A 19,822-nucleotide genomic window follows, 5' to 3' on the forward strand; every position below is an offset into this window, starting at 1 on the left:
CTATCACAGTGTGTGTGTGTGCAGTGTGACCAGTTGCAGCACTCTCACAGTGTGTGTGTGTGTGTGCAGTGTGACCAGTTGCAGCACTATCACAGTGTGTGTGTGTGCAGTGTGACCAGTTGCAGCACTCTCACAGTGTGTGTGTGCAGTGTGACCAGTTGCAGCACTCTCACAGTGTGTGTGTGTGTGTGTGCAGTGTGACCAGTTGCAGCACTCTCACAGTGTGTGTGTGTGTGTGCAGTGTGACCAGTTGCAGCACTATCACAGTGTGTGTGTGTGCAGTTTGACCAGTTGCAGCACTCTCACAGTGTGTGTGTGCAGTGTGACCAGTTGCAGCACTCTCACAGTGTGTGTGTGTGTGCAGTGTGACCAGTTGCAGCACTCTCACAGTGTGTATGTGTGCAGTGTGACCAGTTGCAACACTCTCACTGTGTGTGTGTGTGCGCAGTGTGACCAGTTGCAGCACTCTCACAGTGTGTGTGTGCAGTGTGACCAGTTGCAGCACTCTCACAGTGTGTGTGTGTGTGCAGTGTGACCAGTTGCAGCACTCTCACAGTGTGTGTGTGTGCAGTGTGAACAGTTGCAGCACTCTCACAGTGTGTGTGTGCAGTGTGAGCAGTTGCAGCACTCTCACAGTGTGTGTGTGTGTGCAGTGTGAGCAGTTGCAGCACTCTCACATTGTGTGTGTGTGTGCAGTGTGACCAGTTGCAGCACTCTCACAGTGTGTGTGTGTGTGCAGTGTGACCAGTTGCAGCACTCTCACAGTGTGTGTGTGTGTGCAGTGTGACCAGTTGCAGCACTCTCACAGTGTGTGTGTGTGTGCAGTGTGACCAGTTGCAGCACTCTCGCAGTGTGTGTGTGCAGTGTGACCAGTTGCAACACTCTCACAGTGTGTGTGTGTGTGTCTGCAGTGTGACCAGTTGTAGCACTCTCACAGTGTGTGTGTGTGCGCAGTGTGACCAGTTGCAGCACTCTCACAGTGTGTGTGTGTGCAGTTTGACCAGTTGCAGCACTCTCACAGTGTGTGTGTGCAGTGTGACCAGTTGCAGCACTCTCACAGTGTGTGTGTGTGTGCAGTGTGACCAGTTGCAGCACTCTCACAGTGTGTATGTGTGCAGTGTGACCAGTTGCAGCACTCTCACTGTGTGTGTGTGTGCGCAGTGTGACCAGTTGCAGCACTCTCACAGTGTGTGTGTGCAGTGTGACCAGTTGCAGCACTCTCACAGTGTGTGTGTGTGTGCAGTGTGACCAGTTGCAGCACTCTCACAGTGTGTGTGTGTGCAGTGTGAACAGTTGCAGCACTCTCACAGTGTGTGTGTGCAGTGTGAGCAGTTGCAGCACTCTCACAGTGTGTGTGTGTGTGCAGTGTGAGCAGTTGCAGCACTCTCACATTGTGTGTGTGTGTGCAGTGTGACCAGTTGCAGCACTCTCACAGTGTGTGTGTGTGTGCAGTGTGACCAGTTGCAGCACTCTCACAGTGTGTGTGTGTGTGCAGTGTGACCAGTTGCAGCACTCTCACAGTGTGTGTGTGTGTGCAGTGTGACCAGTTGCAGCACTCTCGCAGTGTGTGTGTGCAGTGTGACCAGTTGCAACACTCTCACAGTGTGTGTGTGTGTGTCTGCAGTGTGACCAGTTGTAGCACTCTCACAGTGTGTGTGTGTGCGCAGTGTGACCAGTTGCAGCACTCTCACAGTGTGCGTGTGTGCAGTGTGACCAGTTGCAGCACTCTCACAGTGTGTGTTTGTGCACTGTGACCAGTTGCAGCACTCTCACAGTGTGTGTGCGCAGTGTGACCAGTTGCAGCCCTCTCACAGTGTGTGTGTGTGCAGTGTGACCAGTTGCAGCACTCTCACAGTGTGTGTGTGCGCAGTGTGACCAGTTGCAGCACTCTCACAGTGTGTGTGTGTGCAGTGTGACCAGTTGCAGCACTCTCACAGTGTGTGTGTGCAGTGTGACCAGTTACAGCACTCTCACAGTGTGTGTGTGTGCAGTGTGACCAGTTGCAGCACTCTCACAGTGTGTGTGTGCAGTGTGACCAGTTGCAGCACTCTCACAGTGTGTGTGTGTGCAGTGTGACCAGTTGCAGCACTCTCACAGTGTGTGTGTGTGTGCAGTGTGACCAGTTGCAGCACTCTCACAGTGTGTGTGTGTGTGCAGTGTGACCAGTTGCAGCACTCTCACTGTGTGTGTGTGTGCAGTGTGACCAGTTACAGCACTCTCACAGTGTGTGTGTGTGCAGTGTGACCAGTTGCAGCACTCTCACAGTGTGTGTGTGCAGTGTGACCAGTTGCAGCACTCTCACAGTGTGTGTGTGTGTGCAGTGTGACCAGTTGCAGCACTCTCACAGTGTGTGTGTGTGTGTGCAGTTTGACCAGTTGCAGCACTCTCACAGTGTGTGTGTGTGTGTGCAGTGTGACCTGTTGCAGCACTCTCACAGTGTGTGTGTGCAGTGTGACCAGTTGCAGCACTCTCACAGTGTGTGTGTGTGTGCAGTGTGACCAGTTGCAGTACTCTCACAGTGTGTGTGTGTGTGTGCAGTGTGACCAGTTGCAGCACTCTCACAGTGTGTGTGTGCAGTGTGACCAGTTGCAGCACTCTCAGTGTGTGTGTGTGTGTGTGCAGTGTGACCAGTTGCAGCACTCTCACAGGGTGTGTGTGTGTGTGCAGTTTGACCAGTTGCAGCACTCTCACAGTGTGTGTGTGTGTGTGCAGTGTGACCAGTTGCAGCACTCTCACAGTGTGTGTGTGCAGTGTGACCAGTTGCAGCACTCTCAGTTTGTGTGTGTGTGTGCAGTGTGACCAGTTGTCGCACTCTCAAAGTGTGTGTGTGCAGTGTGACCAGTTGCAGCACTCTCACAGTGTGTGTGTGTGTGTGTGTGCAGTGTGACCAGTTGCAGCACTCTCACAGTGTGTGTGTGTGTGCAGTGTGACCAGTTGCAGCACTCTCACAGTGTGTGTGTGCAGTGTCACCAGTTGCAGCACTCTCACAGTGTGTGTGTGCAGTGTGACCAGTTGCAGCACTCTCACAGTGTGTGTGTGTGCAGTGTGACCAGTTGCAGCACTCTCACACTGTGTGTGTGTGTGCAGTGTGACCAGTTGCAGCACTCTCACAGTGTATGTGTGCAGTGTGACCAGTTGCAGCACTCTCACATTGTGTGTGTGCAGTGTGACCAGTTGCAGCACTCTCACAGTGTGTGTGTGTGTGCAGTGTGACCAGTTGCAGCACTCTCACAGTGTGTGTGTGTGTGTGCAGTGTGTCCAGTTGCAGCACTCTCAGTGTGTGTGTGTGTGCAGTGTGACCAGTTACAGCACTCTCACAGTGTGTGTGTGTGCAGTGTGACCAGTTGCAGCACTCTCACAGTGTGTGTGTGCAGTGTGACCAGTTGCAGCACTCTCACAGTGTGTGTGTGTGTGCAGTGTGACCAGTTGCAGCACTCTCACAGTGTGTGTGTGTGTGTGCAGTTTGACCAGTTGCAGCACTCTCACAGTGTGTGTGTGTGTGTGCAGTGTGACCTGTTGCAGCACTCTCACAGTGTGTGTGTGCAGTGTGACCAGTTGCAGCACTCTCACAGTGTGTGTGTGTGTGCAGTGTGACCAGTTGCAGTACTCTCACAGTGTGTGTGTGTGTGTGCAGTGTGACCAGTTGCAGCACTCTCACAGTGTGTGTGTGCAGTGTGACCAGTTGCAGCACTCTCAGTGTGTGTGTGTGTGTGTGCAGTGTGACCAGTTGCAGCACTCTCACAGGGTGTGTGTGTGTGTGCAGTTTGACCAGTTGCAGCACTCTCACAGTGTGTGTGTGTGTGTGCAGTGTGACCAGTTGCAGCACTCTCACAGTGTGTGTGTGCAGTGTGACCAGTTGCAGCACTCTCAGTTTGTGTGTGTGTGTGCAGTGTGACCAGTTGTCGCACTCTCAAAGTGTGTGTGTGCAGTGTGACCAGTTGCAGCACTCTCACAGTGTGTGTGTGTGTGTGTGTGCAGTGTGACCAGTTGCAGCACTCTCACAGTGTGTGTGTGTGTGCAGTGTGACCAGTTGCAGCACTCTCACAGTGTGTGTGTGCAGTGTCACCAGTTGCAGCACTCTCACAGTGTGTGTGTGCAGTGTGACCAGTTGCAGCACTCTCACAGTGTGTGTGTGTGCAGTGTGACCAGTTGCAGCACTCTCACACTGTGTGTGTGTGTGCAGTGTGACCAGTTGCAGCACTCTCACAGTGTATGTGTGCAGTGTGACCAGTTGCAGCACTCTCACATTGTGTGTGTGCAGTGTGACCAGTTGCAGCACTCTCACAGTGTGTGTGTGTGTGCAGTGTGACCAGTTGCAGCACTCTCACAGTGTGTGTGTGTGTGTGCAGTGTGTCCAGTTGCAGCACTCTCAGTGTGTGTGTGTGTGTGCAGTGTGACCAGTTGCAGCACTTTCAGTGTGTGTGTGTGTGTGCAGTGTGACCAGTTGCAGCACTCTCACAGTGTGTGTGTGTGTGTGTGCAGTGTAACCAGTTGCAGCACTCTCACAGTGTGTGTGTGTGCATTGTGACCAGTTGCAGCACTCTCACATTGTGTGTGTGCAGTGTGACCAGTTGCAGCACTCTCACAGTGTGTGTGTGTGTGTGCAGTGTGACCAGTTGCAGCACTCTCACAGTGTGTGTGTGTGTGTGTGCAGTGAGACCAGTTGCAGCACTCTCACAGTGTGTGTGTGCAGTGTGACCAGTTGCAGCACTCTCACAGTGTGTGTGTGCAGTGTGACCGGTTGCAGCACTCTCACAGTGTGTGTGTGCAGTGTGACCAGTTGCAGCACTCTCACAGTGTGTGTGTGCAGTGTGACCAGCAGCAGCACTCTCAGTGTGTGTGTGTGTGTGTGTGCAGTGTGACCAGTTGCAGCACTCTCACAGTGTGTGTGTGCAGTGTGACCAGTTGCAGCACTCTCAGTGTGTGTGTGTGTGTGTGCAGTGTGACCAGTTGCAGCACTCTCACAGTGTGTGTGTGCAGTGTGACCAGTTGCAGCACTCTCAGTGTGTGTGTGTGTGTGCAGTGTTACCAGTTGCAGCACTCTCACAGTGTGTGTGTGCAGTGTGACCAGTTGCAGCACTCTCACAGTGTGTGTGTGTGTGCAGTGTAACCAGTTCCAGCACTCTCACAGTGTGTGTGTGTGCAGTGTGACCAGTTGCAGCACTCTCACAGTGTGTTTGTGTGTGTGCGCAGTGTGACCAGTTGCAGCACTCTCACAGTGTGTGTCTGTGCGCAGTGTGACCAGTTGTAGCACTCTCACAGTGTGTGTGTGCAGTGTGAGCAGTTGCAGCACTCTCACAGTGTGTGTGTGTGCGCAGTGTGACCAGTTGCAGCACTCTCACAGTGTGTGTCTGTGCGCATTGTGACCAGTTGCAGCACTCTCACAGTGTGTGTGTGCAGTGTGACCAGTTGCAGCACTCTCAGTGTGTGTGTGTGTGCAGTGTAATCAGTTGCAGCACTCTCAGTGTGTGTGTGTGTGCAGTGTAATCAGTTGCAGCACTCTCAGTGTGTGTGTGTGTGCAGTGTGACCAGTTGCAGCACTCTCACAGTGTGTGTGTGTGTGCAGTGTGACCAGTTGCAGCACTCTCAGGGTGTGTGTGTGCAGTGTGACCAGTTGCAGCACTCTCACAGTGTGTGTGTGTGCAGTGTGACCAGTTGCAGCACTCTCACAGTGTGTGTGTGTGTGCAGTGTGACCAGTTGGAGCACTCTCACAGTGTGTGTGTGCAGTGTGACCAGTTGCAGCACTCTCACAGTGTGTGTGTGTGTGTTTGCAGTGTGACCAGTTGCAGCACTCTCACAGTGTGTGTGTGTGTGTGCAGTGTGACCAGTTGTAGCACTCTCACAGTGTGTGTGTGCAGTGTGACCAGTTGCAGCACTCTCACAGTGTGTGTGTGCAGTGTGACCAGTTGCAGCAGTCTAAGTGTGTGTGTGTGTGTGCAGTATGACCAGTTGCAGCACTCTCACAGTGTGTGTGTGTGTGTGTGTGTGTGTGTGCAGTGTGAACAGTTGTAGCACTCTCACAGTGTGTGTGTGCAGTGTGACCAGTTGCAGCACTCTCACAGTGTGTGTGTGTGTGTGTTTGCAGTGTGACCAGTTGCAGCACTCTCACAGTGTGTGTGTGTGTGTGTGTGTGTGTGCAGTGTGACCAGTTGTAGCACTCTCACAGTGTGTGTGTGTGTGTGTGTGTGTGCAGTGTGACCAGTTGCAGCACTCTCACAGTTTGTGTGTGCAGTGTGACCAGTTGCAACAGTCTCACAGTGTGTGTGTGTGTGTGTGTGTGTGCAGTGTGACCAGTTGCAGCACTCTCACAGTGTGTGTGTGCAGTGTGACCAGTTGCAGCACTCTCACAGTGAGTGTGTGTGCGCAGTGTGACCAGTTGCAGCACTCTCACAGTGTGTGTGTGTGCAGTGTGACCAGTTGCAGCACTCTCACAGTGTGTGTGTGTGTGCGCAGTGTGACCAGTTGCAGCACTCTCAGTGTGTGTGTGTGTGTGCAGTGTGACCAGTTGCAGCACTCTCACAGTGTGTGTGTGCAGTGTGACCAGTTGCAGCACTCTCACAGTGTGTATGTGTGTGTGCAGTGTGACCAGTTGCAGCACTCTCAGTGTGTGTGTGTGTGTGCAGTGTGACCAGTTGCAGCACTCTCACAGTGTGTGTGTGTGCAGTGTGACCAGTTGCAGCACTCTCACAGTGTGTGTGTGTGTGCAGTGTGACCAGTTGCAGCACTCTCAGTGTGTGTGTGTGTGTGCAGTGTGACCAGTTGCAGCACTCTCACAGTGTGTGTGCGCAGTGTGACCAGTTGCAGCACTCTCACAGTGTGTGTGTGCAGTGTAACCAGTTGCAGCACTCTCACAGTGTGTGTGCGCAGTGTGACCAGTTGCAGCACTCTCACAGTGTGTCTGTGTGCAGTGTGACCAGTTGCAGCACTCTCACAGTGTGTGTGTGTGCAGTGTGACCAGTTGCAGCACTCTCAGTGTGTGTGTGTGTGCAGTGTAACCAGTTGCAGCACTCTCACAGTGTGTGTGTATGTGCAGTGTGACCAGTTGCAGCACTCTCACAGTGTGTGTGCGCAGTGTGACCAGTTGCAGCACTCTCACAGTGTGTGCGTGCAGTGTAACCAGTTGCAGCACTCTCACAGTGTGTGTGCGCAGTGTGACCAGTTGCAGCACTCTCACAGTGTGTGTGTGAGCAGTGTGACCAGTTGCAGCACTCTCACAGTGTGTGTCTGTGCGCAGTGTGACCAGTTGTAGCACTCTCACAGTGTGTGTGTGCAGTGTGAGCAGTTGCAGCACTCTCACAGTGTGTGTGTGTGCGCAGTGTGACCAGTTGCAGCACTCTCACAGTGTGTATCTGTGCGCAGTGTGACCAGTTGCAGCACTCTCACAGTGTGTGTGTGCAGTGTGACCAGTTGCAGCACTCTCACAGTTTGTGTGTGTGTGCAGTGTGACCAGTTGCAGCACTCTCACAGTGAGTGTGTGTGCGCAGTGTGACCAGTTGCAGCACTCTCACAGTGTGTGTGTGTGCAGTGTGACCAGTTGCAGCACTCACAGTGTGTGTGTGTGTGCAGTGTGACCAGTTGCAGCACTCTCAGTGTGTGTGTGTGTGCAGTGTAACCAGTTGCAGCACTCTCACAGTGTGTGTGTGTGTGCAGTGTGACCAGTTGCAGCACTCTCAGGGTGTTTGTGTGCAGTGTGACCAGTTGCAGCACTCTCACAGTGTGTGTGTGTGTGTTTGCAGTGTGACCAGTTGCAGCACCCTCACAGTGTGTGTGTGTGTGTGTGCAGTGTGACCAGTTGTAGCACTCTCACACTGTGTGTGTGCAGTGTGACCAGTTGCAGCACTCTCACAGTGTGTGTGTGCAGTGTGACCAGTTGCAGCAGTCTAAGTGTGTGTGTGTGTGTGCAGTGTGACCAGTTGCAGCACTCTCACAGTGTGTGTGTGTGTGTGTGTGCAGTGTGACCAGTTGTAGCACTCTCACAGTGTGTGTGTGTGTGTGTTTGCAGTGTGACCAGTTGCAGCACTCTCACAGTGTGTGTGTGTGTGTGTGTGTGTGTGCAGTGTGACCAGTTGTAGCACTCTCACAGTGTGTGTGTGTGTGTGTGTGTTTGCAGTGTGACCAGCTGCAGCACTCTCACAGTGTGTATGTGCAGTGTGACCAGTTGCAGCACTCTCAGTGTGTGTGTGCGTGTGTTTGCAGTGTGACCAGTTGCAGCACTCTCACAGTGTGTGTGTGTGTGTGTGTGTGTGTGCAGTGTGACCAGTTGTAGCACTCTCACAGTGTGTGTGTGCAGTGTGACCAGTTGCAGCACTCTCACAGTGTGTGTGTGTGTGTGTGTGTGCAGTGTGACCAGTTGCAGCACTCTCACAGTGTGTGTGTGCAGTGTGACCAGTTGCAACAGTCTCACAGTGTGTGTGTGTGTGTGTGTGCAGTGTGACCAGTTGCAGCACTCTCACATAGTCTGTGTGTGTGCAGTGTGACCAGTTGCAGCACTCTCAGTGTGTGTGTGTGTGTGCAGTGTGACCAGTTGCAGCACTCTCACAGTGTGTGTGTGTGTGCAGTGTGACCAGTTGCAGCACTCTCACAGTGTGTGTGTGCAGTGTGACCAGTTGCAGCACTCTCACAGTGTGTGTGTGTGTGCAGTGTGACCAGTTGCAGCACTCTCACAGTGTGTGTGTGTGCAGTGTGACCAGTTGCAGCACTCACAGTGTGTGTGTGTGTGCAGTGTGACCAGTTGCAGCACTCTCAGTGTGTGTGTGTGTGCAGTGTAACCAGTTCCAGCACTCTCACAGTGTGTGTGTGTGCAGTGTGACCAGTTGCAGCACTCTCACAGTGTGTTTGTGTGTGTGCGCAGTGTGACCAGTTGCAGCACTCTCACAGTGTGTGTCTGTGCGCAGTGTGACCAGTTGTAGCACTCTCACAGTGTGTGTGTGCAGTGTGAGCAGTTGCAGCACTCTCACAGTGTGTGTGTGTGCGCAGTGTGACCAGTTGCAGCACTCTCACAGTGTGTGTCTGTGCGCATTGTGAACAGTTGCAGCACCCTCACAGTGTGTGTGTGCAGTGTGACCAGTTGCAGCACTCTCACAGTTTGTGTGTGTGTGCAGTGTGACCAGTTGCAGCACTCTCACAGTGTGTGTGTGCAGTGTGACCAGTTGCAGCACTCTCACAGTGTGTGTGTGTGCAGTGTGACCAGTTGCAGCACTCTCACAGTGATGTGTGTGCGCAGTGTGACCAGTTGCAGCACTCTCACAGTGTGTGTGTGTGCAGTGTGACCAGTTGCAGCACTCTCAATGTGTGTGTGTGTGCAGTGTAACCAGTTGCAGCACTCACACAGTGTGTGTGTGTGTGCAGTGTGACCAGTTGCAGCACTCTCAGGGTGTGTGTGTGCAGTGTGACCAGTTGCAGCACTCTCACAGTGTGTGTGTGTGCAGTGTGACCAGTTGCAGCACTCTCACAGTGAGTGTGTGTGCGCAGTGTGACCAGTTGCAGCACTCTCACAGTGTGTGTGTGTGCAGTGTGACCAGTTACAGCACTCTCACAGTGTGTGTGTGTGTGCAGTGTGACCAGTTGGAGCACTCTCACAGTGTGTGTGTGCAGTGTGACCAGTTGCAGCACTCTCACAGTGTGTGTGTGTGTGTTTGCAGTGTGACCAGTTGCAGCACTCTCACAGTGTGTGTGTGTGTGTGTGCAGTGTGACCAGTTGTAGCACTCTCACAGTGTGTGTGTGCAGTGTGACCAGTTGCAGCACTCTCACAGTGTGTGTGTGCAGTGTGACCAGTTGCAGCAGTCTAAGTGTGTGTGTGTGTGTGTGTGCAGTATGACCAGTTGCAGCACTCTCACAGTGTGTGTGTGTGTGTGTGTATGTGTGTGTGTGCAGTGTGAACAGTTGTAGCACTCTCACAGTGTGTGTGTGCAGTGTGACCAGTTGCAGCACTCTCACAGTGTGTGTGTGTGTGTGTTTGCAGTGTGACCAGTTGCAGCACTCTCACAGTGTGTGTGTGTGTGTGTGTGTGTGTGTGCAGTGTGACCAGTTGTAGCACTCTCACAGTGTGTGTGTGCAGTGTGACCAGTTGCAGCACTCTCACAGTGTGTGTGTGTGTGTGTGTGCAGTGTGACCAGTTGCAGCACTCTCACAGTGTGTGTGTGCAGTGTGACCAGTTGCAACAGTCTCACAGTGTGTGTGTGTGTGTGTGTGTGCAGAGTGACCAGTTGCAGCACTCTCACAGTGTGTGTGTGCAGTGTGACCAGTTGCAGCACTCTCACAGTGAGTGTGTGTGCGCAGTGTGACCAGTTGCAGCACTCTCACAGTGTGTGTGTGTGCAGTGTGACCAGTTGCAGCACTCTCACAGTGTGTGTGTGTGTGCGCAGTGTGACCAGTTGCAGCACTCTCAGTGTGTGTGTGTGTGCAGTGTAACCAGTTGCAGCACTCTCACAGTGTGTGTGTGCAGTGTGACCAGTTGCAGCACTCTCACAGTGTGTATGTGTGTGTGCGCAGTGTGACCAGTTGCAGCACTCTCACAGTGTGTGTGTGTGCAGTGTGACCAGTTGCAGCACTCTCACAGTGTGTGTGTGTGTGCAGTGTGACCAGTTGCAGCACTCTCAGTGTGTGTGTGTGTGTGCAGTGTGACCAGTTGCAGCACTCTCACAGTGTGTGTGCGCAGTGTGACCAGTTGCAGCAGTCTCACAGTGTGTGTGTGCAGTGTAACCAGTTGCAGCACTCTCACAGTGTGTGTGCGCAGTGTGACCAGTTGCAGCACTCTCACAGTGTGTCTGTGTGCAGTGTGACCAGTTGCAGCAATCTCACAGTGTGTGTGTGTGCAGTGTGACCAGTTGCAACACTCTCAGTGTGTGTGTGTGTGCAGTGTAACCAGTTGCAGCACTCTCACAGTGTGTGTGTATGTGCAGTGTGACCAGTTGCAGCACTCTCACAGTGTGTTTGTGTGTGTGCGCAGTGTGACCAGTTGCAGCACTCTCACAGTGTGTGTCTGTGCGCAGTGTGACCAGTTGTAGCACTCTCACAGTGTGTGTGTGCAGTGTGAGCAGTTGCAGCACTCTCACAGTGTGTGTGTGTGCGCAGTGTGACCAGTTGCAGCACTCTCACAGTGTGTATCTGTGCGCAGTGTGACCAGTTGCAGCACTCTCACAGTGTGTGTGTGCAGTGTGACCAGTTGCAGCACTCTCACAGTTTGTGTGTGTGTGCAGTGTGACCAGTTGCAGCACTCTCACAGTGTGTGTGTGTGCAGTGTGACCAGTTGCAGCACTCACAGTGTGTGTGTGTGTGCAGTGTGACCAGTTGCAGCACTCTCAGTGTGTGTGTGTGTGCAGTGTGACCAGTTGCAGCACTCTCAGGGTGTGTGTGTGCAGTGTGACCAGTTGCAGCACTCTCACAGTGTGTGTGTGTGTGTGCAGTGTGACCAGTTGTAGCACTCTCACACTGTGTGTGTGCAGTGTGACCAGTTGCAGCACTCTCACAGTGTGTGTGTGCAGTGTGACCAGTTGCAGCAGTCTAAGTGTGTGTGTGTGTGTGCAGTGTGACCAGTTGCAGCACTCTCACAGTGTGTGTGTGTGTGTGTGTGTGCAGTGTGACCAGTTGTAGCACTCTCACAGTGTGTGTGTGTGTGTGTTTGCAGTGTGACCAGTTGCAGCACTCTCACAGTGTGTGTGTGTGTGTGTGTGTGCAGTGTGACCAGTTGTAGCACTCTCACAGTGTGTGTGTGTGTGTGTGTGTGTGTTTGCAGTGTGACCAGTTGCAGCACTCTCACAGTGTGTTTGTGCAGTGTGACCAGTTGCAGCACTCTCACAGTGTGTGTGTGTGTGTGTTTGCAGTGTGACCAGTTGCAGCACTCTCACAGTGTGTGTGTGTGTGTGTGTGTGTGCAGTGTGACCAGTTGTAGCACTCTCACAGTGTGTGTGTGCAGTGTGACCAGTTGCAGCACTCACAGTGTGTGTGTGTGTGCAGTGTGACCAGTTGCAGCACTCTCACAGTGTGTGTGTGCAGTGTGACCAGTTGCAACAGTCTCACAGTGTGTGTGTGTGTGTGTGTGTGCAGTGTGACCAGTTGCAGCACTCTCACAGTGTGTGTGTGCAGTGTGACCAGTTGCAGCACTCTCACAGTGTGTGTGTGTGTGCGCGCAGTGTGACCAGTTCCAACACTCTCACAGTGTGTGTGTGTGTGTGTGCAGTGTGCAGTGTGACCAGTTGCAGCACTCTCACAGTGTGTGTGTGTGTGTCTGTGCAGTGTGACCAGTTGCCGCACTCTCAGTGTGTGTGTGTGTGTGCAGAGTGACCAGTTGCAGCACTCTCACAGTGTGTGTGTGTGTGTGCAGTGTGACCAGTTGCAGCACTCTCACAGTGTGTGTGTGTGCAGTGTGACCAGTTGCAGCACTCTCACAGTGTGTGTGTGTGTTTGCAGTGTGACCAGTTGCGGCACTCTCACAGTGTGTGTGTGTGTGTGTGTAGTGTGACCAGTTACAGCACTCTCACAGTGTGTGTGTGCATTGTGACCAGTTGCAGCACTCTCACAGTGTGTGTGTGTGTGTGCAGTGTGACCAGTTGCAGCACTCTCACAGTGTGTGTGTGTGTGCAGTGTGAACAGTTGCAGCACTCTCAGTGTGTGTGTGTGCAGTGTGAACAGTTGCAGCACTCTCACAGTGTGTGTATGTGTGTGCAGTGTGACCAGTTGCTGACTCTTACGGTGTGTGTGTGTGTGTGTGTGCAGTGTGAACAGTTGCAGCACTCTCACAGTGTGTGTGTGCGCAGTGTGACCAGTTGCAGCACTCTCAGTGTGTGTGTGCAGTGTGACCAGTTGCAGCACTCTCACAGTGTGTGTGTGCAGTGTGACCAGTTGCAGCACTCTCACAGTGTGTGTGTGTGTGCAGTGTGACCAGTTGCAGCACTCTCACAGTGTGTGTGTGCAGTGTGACCAGTTGCAGCACTCTCACAGTGTGTGTGTGCAGTCTGACCAGTTGCAGCACTCTCACAGTGTGTGTGTGCAGTGTGACCAGTTGCAGCACTCTCACAGTGTGTGTGTGTGCAGTGTGACCAGTTGCAGCACTCTCACAGTGTGTGTGTGCATTCTGACCAGTTGCAGCACTCTCACAGTGTGTGTGTGCAGTGTGACCAGTTGCAGCACTCTCACAGTGTGTGTGTGTGTGCAGTGTGACCAGTTGCAGCACTCTCACAGTGTGTGTGTGCAGTGTGACCAGTTGCAGCACTCTCACAGTGTGTGTGTGCAGTGTGACCAGTTGCAGCACTCTCACAGTGTGTGTGTGCATTCTGACCAGTTGCAGCACTCTCACAGTGTGTGTGTGCATTGTGACCAGTTGCAGCACTCTCACAGTGTGTGTGTGCATTGTGACCAGTTGCAGCACTCTCACAGTGTGTGTGTGCAGTGTGACCAGTTGCAGCACTCTCACAGTGTGTGTGTGCATTGTGACCAGTTGCAGCACTCTCACAGTGTATGTGTTTGTGTGCAGTGTGAACGCAGACAGTACACTCAGAGTTATGAGACCTCCATCACCTGCATTCCTTTTTTGTCAGCTTGCTGCTGTCTGTGCAGTAGAAAAACTTGCCCTTGAAGAGCTGTACGGCGATCACTGCGAAGATGAACATGAAGAGTTTGTAGACTATCAGGATGTTAAACACGTTCTTCAGTGATGTCACCACGCAGTCGAACACCGCCTGAAACCAGAAGTCCTCAGTATAGTAACACATGCCATGATTACAAAGCCCATTTGTAATTTGTCCAATGGCTGCTTGCAATCTCCACCTTCATTATTCAGTTTGCTCAGGGAGACAATGAGTGGTGGAGGATGTAAGGCAGAGTGAGGGATGATATGGGGTGCTGAGGGTTTACGAACATAAGAATTAGGAGCAGGAGTCGGTCATGCAGCCCCCCAAGCCTACTCTTCCATTCAATAAGATCATGGCATATTCTACTTCAACTCCACTTTCCCACCCTATCCCCATATTCCTCAATTCCCTGAGTCTCCAAAAATCTATCAGTTTCACTCTTGAATATACTTAATGATGGAGCACCCACAGCCCTCTGGAGTAAAGAATTGCAAAGATCCGCACCTCGCTGAGTGAAGAAATTTCTCCTCATCTCATTTCTTAATGGCCGACCCCTTGTTCTGAGACTGTGACGCCAAGTCCTGGACTCTCCAGCCAGGGGAAACAATCTCTCAGCATCTACCTTGCCAAGTGCTCTAGTAATTTTCTACATTTCAATGGGATGCTCTGTCATTCTTCCAAACACTCCTCACAGCACTCACAACCCAGGAACCAATCCAGTGTACCATCGATACACCCCCTGGAAGGCAGGTATATCCTTCCTTAGCTAAGGAGACCAATGCTGTACACAATAATCTAGAGTAAAGCCCCACATAATTACAGCAAGACCTCCTTACTCTTATACTCTAACCCCTTGCGATAAAGGCTAACATACCATTTACCTTCCTAAATGCTTGCTATACCTGCATGTTAAATTTCTGTAATTGATGTGAAAGGACCCCCATACCCTCTGAATCAGAGAAAGTTTATGGCACAGAAAGAGGCTACTTGGCCCATCATGTCTGCGCTGGTGGAAACAAAGAGCCACCCAGCCTAACCAATGATTTATACAGAAGCAACATAACCTCCCTGCTCTTGTATTCTATACATAGAAACATAGAAAATAGGAGCAGGAGTAGGCCCTTCGGCCCTGCTCCGCCATTCATTATGATCATGGCTGATCATCCAACTCAATAACCTGTTCCTGCTTTCCCCCCATAACCTTTGATTTCTTTAGACCCAAGAGCTATATCTAACTCCTTCTTGAAAACATACAATGTTTTGACCTCAACTGCTTTCTGTGGTAGCGAATTCCACAGGTTCACAACTCTCTGGGTGAAGAAAGTTCTCCTCATCTCAGTCCTGAAAGGTTTACCCCGTATCCTTAGACTATGACCCCTGGTTCTGGACTCCCCCACCATCGGGTACATCCTTCCTGCATCTACCCTGTCAAGTCCTGTTAGAATTTTATAGGTTTCTCTGAGGCCGGCCCTCACTCTTCTGAACTCCAGTGAATGTAATCCTAACCAACTCAATCTCTCCTTATATGTCAGTCCCACCATCCCAGGAATCAGTCTACCTCGGCTAATAAAGGAAAGATTTGCATATGCCTTCTTAACCACCTTATCAACCTGTCCTGCTACCTTCAGGGATCTGTGGACATTCACTCCAAGGTCCCTCACTTCCTCTACACCTCTCAGTATCCTCCCATTTATTGTGTATTCCTTTGCCTTGTCTGTCCTCCCCAAATGCATCACCTCACACCTCTCTGTATTAAATTCCATTTGCCACTTTTCTGTTTTCTGCCCACCTGACCAGTCCATTAATATCTTCCTGCAGCCGACAGCTATCCTCCTTGTTATCAACCACACGGCCAATTGTTGTGTCGTCTGCAAACTTCTTGATCATTCCTCCGACATTTACGTCCAAATTGTTAATATACACCACAAAAAGCAGGGGACCTAGTTCTGAGCCCTGCAGAACCCCACTGAAAACAGCCTTCCAGTCGCAAAAACACCCGTCAACAATTACCCTTTGTTTCCTGCCACTGAGCCAATTTTGTATCCAGCGTTCTACATTCTCCTGGATCCCATGGGCTTTTATTTTTTTAACCAGTCTACCATGTGGGACATTGTCAAAAGCCTTGCTAAAATCCATTGAGACCACATCAACTACACAACCCTCATCAATCCTCCTTGTTACTTCCTCAAAAAATTTGATCGAGTTAGTCAGACACAACCACTCCTTAACAAATCCATACTGACTATCCTTGATTAATCTGTGCCTTTCTAAGTGACAGTTTATCCTGTCTCTCAGAATTGACTCCAATAATTTGCCTACTACTTGCTGCACCTGCATACTAGCTTTTAGAACCATAGAAAAATTACGGCACAGAAGGAGGCCATTAAACCCGTCATGTCCGTGCTGCCCGAAAAAAACTAGCCGGCCAATCTAATGCCACCTTTCAGCACTTGGTTCAAAGCCTTGCAGGTTACAGCACTTCAGGTCCAGATTGCTTTTAAAAGAATTGAGGGTTTCTGCTTCCACCACCGATCCTGGCAGTGAATTCCAGACACCCACCACCCTCTGAGTGAAAAAGTTTCTCCTCCTGTCCCCTCTAAACCTTCTACCAATCACCTTAAATCTGTGTCCCCTGGTAATTGGCCTCCCCGCCAGCGGAAACAGGTACTTCCTGTCCACCCTATCTAGGCTCCTTGTAATTTTGTACGCCTCAATTAAGTCACCCCTCAGCCTCCTCTATTCTAAGGAAAACAACCCCAGCTTATCCAATCTTTCCTCATAGCTGCAACTTTCAAGCCCTGGCAACATTCTTGTAAATCTCCTCTGTAGTCTCTCCACAGCAATTATGTTCTTCCTGTAATGTGGTGACCAGAACTGTACGCAATACTCTGGCTGTGGCCGAACCAGTGTTTTATTCAGTTCCAGCATTACATCCCTGCTTTTGAATTCTACACCTCGGCCAATAAAGAAAAGCATTCCATTTGCCTTCTTCACCACTCTATCTACCTGTCCTGCTACCTTCAGGGACCTGTGGACATGCACTCCAAAGTCTCTCACTTCTTCTACCTCACTCAATATCCTCCCGTTTATTGTGTATTCCCTTGCTTTATTTGCCCTCCCCAAATGCATTACCTCACATTTCTCTGGATTGAATTCCATTTGCCACTTTTCTTCCCACTCAATCGAACCATTGATATCATTCTGGAGTTTACAGCTATCTTCTTCACTTTCAACAACACGGACAATGTTTATGTTATCAGCAAATTTACCAATCATGCCTCCCACATTAATATATATCACAAACAGTAAAGGACCCAACACTGAGCCCTGTGCAACGCCACTGTAAACAGTTTTCCATTCACAAAAACATCCGTTGACGACCACGCTTTGTTTCCTGTCACTGAACCAATTCTGGATCCAATATGCCACCTTCCTCTATATTCCATGAAAGAACAAAGAACAAAGAACAGTACAGCACAGGAACAGGCCATTCGGCCCTCCAAGCCTGCGCCGATCTTGATGCCTGTCTAAACTAAAACCTTCTGCACTTCCGGGGCCCGTATCCCTCCATTCCCATCCTATTCATGTATTTGTCAAGATGCCTCTTAAACATCGCTATTGTACCTGCTTCCACCCCCTCCCCCGGCAGCAAGTTCCAGGCACTCACCACCCTCTGTGTAAAGAACTTGCCTCGCACACCCCCTCTAAACTTTGCCCCTCTCACCTTAAACCTATGTCCCCTAGTAACTGACTCTTCCGCCCTGGGAAAAAGCTTCTGACTATCCACTCTGTCCATGCCGCTTATAACGTTGTAAACCTCTATCATGTCACCCCTCCACCTCCGTCGTTCCAGTGAAAACAATCCGAGTTTATCCAACCTCTCCTCATAGCTAATGCCCTCCAGACCAGGCAACATCCTGGTAAACCTCTTCTGTACCCTCTCCAAAGCCTCCACATCCTTCTGGTAGTGTGGCGACCAGAATTGTACGCAATATTCTAAGTGTGGCCTAACTAAGGTTCTGTACAGCTGCAGCATGACTTGCCAATTTTTATACTCTATGCCCCGACCGATGAAGGCAAGCATGCCGTATGCCTTCTTGACTACCTTATCCACCTGCATTGCCACTTTCAGTGATCTGTGGACCTGTACGCCCAGATCTCTCGGCCTGTCAATACTCCTAAGGGTTCTGCCTTTTACTGTATACTTCCCACCTGCAGTAGACCTTCCAAAATGCATGACCTCACATTTGACCGGATTAAACTCCATCTGCCATTTCTCCGCCCAAGTCTCCAACTGATCTATATCCTGCTGTATCCTCTGACAATCCTCATCACTATTCGCAACTCTACCAACCTTTGTGTCATCCGCACACTTACTAATAAGACCAGCTACATTTTCCTCCAAATCATTTATATATACTACAAAAAGCAAAGGTCCCAGCACTGATCCTTGCGGAACACCACTAGTCACAGCCCTCCATTCAGAAAAGCACCTTTCCACTGTTACCCTCTGTCTTCTATGACCAAGCCAGTTCTGTATCCATCTTGCCAGCTCACCTCTGATCCCGTGTGACTTCACCTTTTGCACCAGTCTGCCATGAGGGACCTTGTCAAAAGCTTTACTGAAGTCAATGTAGACAACACCCACTGCCCTTCCTTCATCAATCGTCTTCGTCACTACCTCAAAAAACTCAATCAAGTTAGTGAGACACGACCTCCCCTTCACAAACCCATGCTGCCTCTCGCTAATAAGTCCATTTGTTTCCAAATGGGAGTAAATCCTCTTCAATAATTTCCCTACCACTGACATAAGGCTCACCGGCCTGTAATTTCCTTGATTATCCTTGCTACCCTTCTTAAAAAAGGAACAACATTGGCTATTCTCCAGTCCTCTGGGACCTCACCTGTAGCCAATGAGGAGACAAAGATTTCTGTTAAGGCCCCAGCAATTTCCTCCCTTGCGTCCCTCAGTATTCTGGGGTAGATCCCATCAGGCCCTGGGGACTTATCTACCTTAATGTTTTGCAAGACGCCCAACACCTCCTCCTTTTTGATATTGACATGACCTAGACTATCTACCGTCCCTTCCCAAGACTCATCATCCGCCAAGTCCTTCTCTTTGGTGAATACTGATGCTAAGTACTCATTTAGTACCTCTTTGCTTTTCTAATTTCCTTATTTACTTCACCCCTGCACCTTCTATACTCCTCTAAGCTTTCTACAGTATGAACATTTTTGTGATCGTCACAAGCTTTCTTTTTCTTCTTTAACTTACCCTGTAAGCTTCTAGATAACCAGAGGGCTCTAGATTTGGCCATACCACCCTTTATCTTTGTGGGTACATGTCGACACTGTGCCTGTAGAATCCCGCTTTTGAATGCCTCCCACCGGATTGCCACTGATTTTCCTTCAATTAGCTGTATCCAGTCCACTTTCGCCAGATCACCTCTCAGCTTCATAAAGTTTGCCTTCCCCCAATTTAGAACTTTTACTCCTGTTTTATCTTTGTCCTTTTCCATGATTATGCTAAAACTTACTGTATTATGGTCACTATCTCCAAAATGGTCACCCACTATTACTTCCTCCACTTGCCCAGCTTCATTACTGAAGACTAAATCTAGAATTGCGCCCCCTCTGGTTGGGCTTGTTAAGTGCTGTCTAAAAGAGTTCTCCTGATTGTACTTCAAGAATTTTGTGCCCTCTGTGCCCTTCACACCCTTTGTATCCCAGTTGATATTGGGGTAGTTGAAATCCCCAACTATTATTGCCCGAGTTACTCATGAACAAGGACACCCAGGTCTCTTTGGAAATCAACCCTTCCCAACCTCTTAGCTTTTCAAAAATACTCTGCCTTTCTGTTTTTTTCTACACAAGTGGATAACTTCACACATATTCACATGATCGTCCATCTGCCATGTTCTTGCCCATTCACTTAGCCTGTCCAAATCTCCTTGAAGCCTCCTTGCATCCTCTTCAGAACTTACATTTCCACCTAGTTTTGTGTCATCAGCAAATTTAGAAATATTACATTTGGTCCCCACATCCAAATCATTGGTAGAGATTGTGAACAGCTGTGGCCCTAGCACTGATCTTAGCGGTATCCGACTAGTAACAGCCTGCCATCCTGAGAATGACCTGTTTATTCCTACTCTCCGTTTTCTGTCTGTTAACTAATTCTCAATCCATTGCAGTATATTACCGCCAATTCCATGTGCTCTAATTTTGTTTACTAATCTCCTATGTGAGGCTTTA

At 50.4% G+C, this 19,822-nt stretch overlaps 1 protein-coding gene across 1 annotated transcript in view; it reads right to left on the reverse strand.

The window, feature by feature from the left end:
* LOC137373269 (probable voltage-dependent R-type calcium channel subunit alpha-1E) overlaps positions 1 to 19,822 on the reverse strand; it is a 1,486,297-nt gene that overhangs the window by 179,576 nt on the left and 1,286,899 nt on the right. Inside the window, exon 28 of the mRNA XM_068038118.1 lies at positions 13,518 to 13,678. Within this exon, the coding sequence (XP_067894219.1) occupies positions 13,518 to 13,678 (161 nt within the window). The remainder of the gene's footprint in view (positions 1 to 13,517; positions 13,679 to 19,822) is intronic.

The sequence above is a fragment of the Heterodontus francisci genome, chromosome 8 (genome assembly GCF_036365525.1).
Source record: "Heterodontus francisci isolate sHetFra1 chromosome 8, sHetFra1.hap1, whole genome shotgun sequence".
NCBI classification, from domain to species: Eukaryota; Metazoa; Chordata; class Chondrichthyes; order Heterodontiformes; family Heterodontidae; genus Heterodontus; species Heterodontus francisci.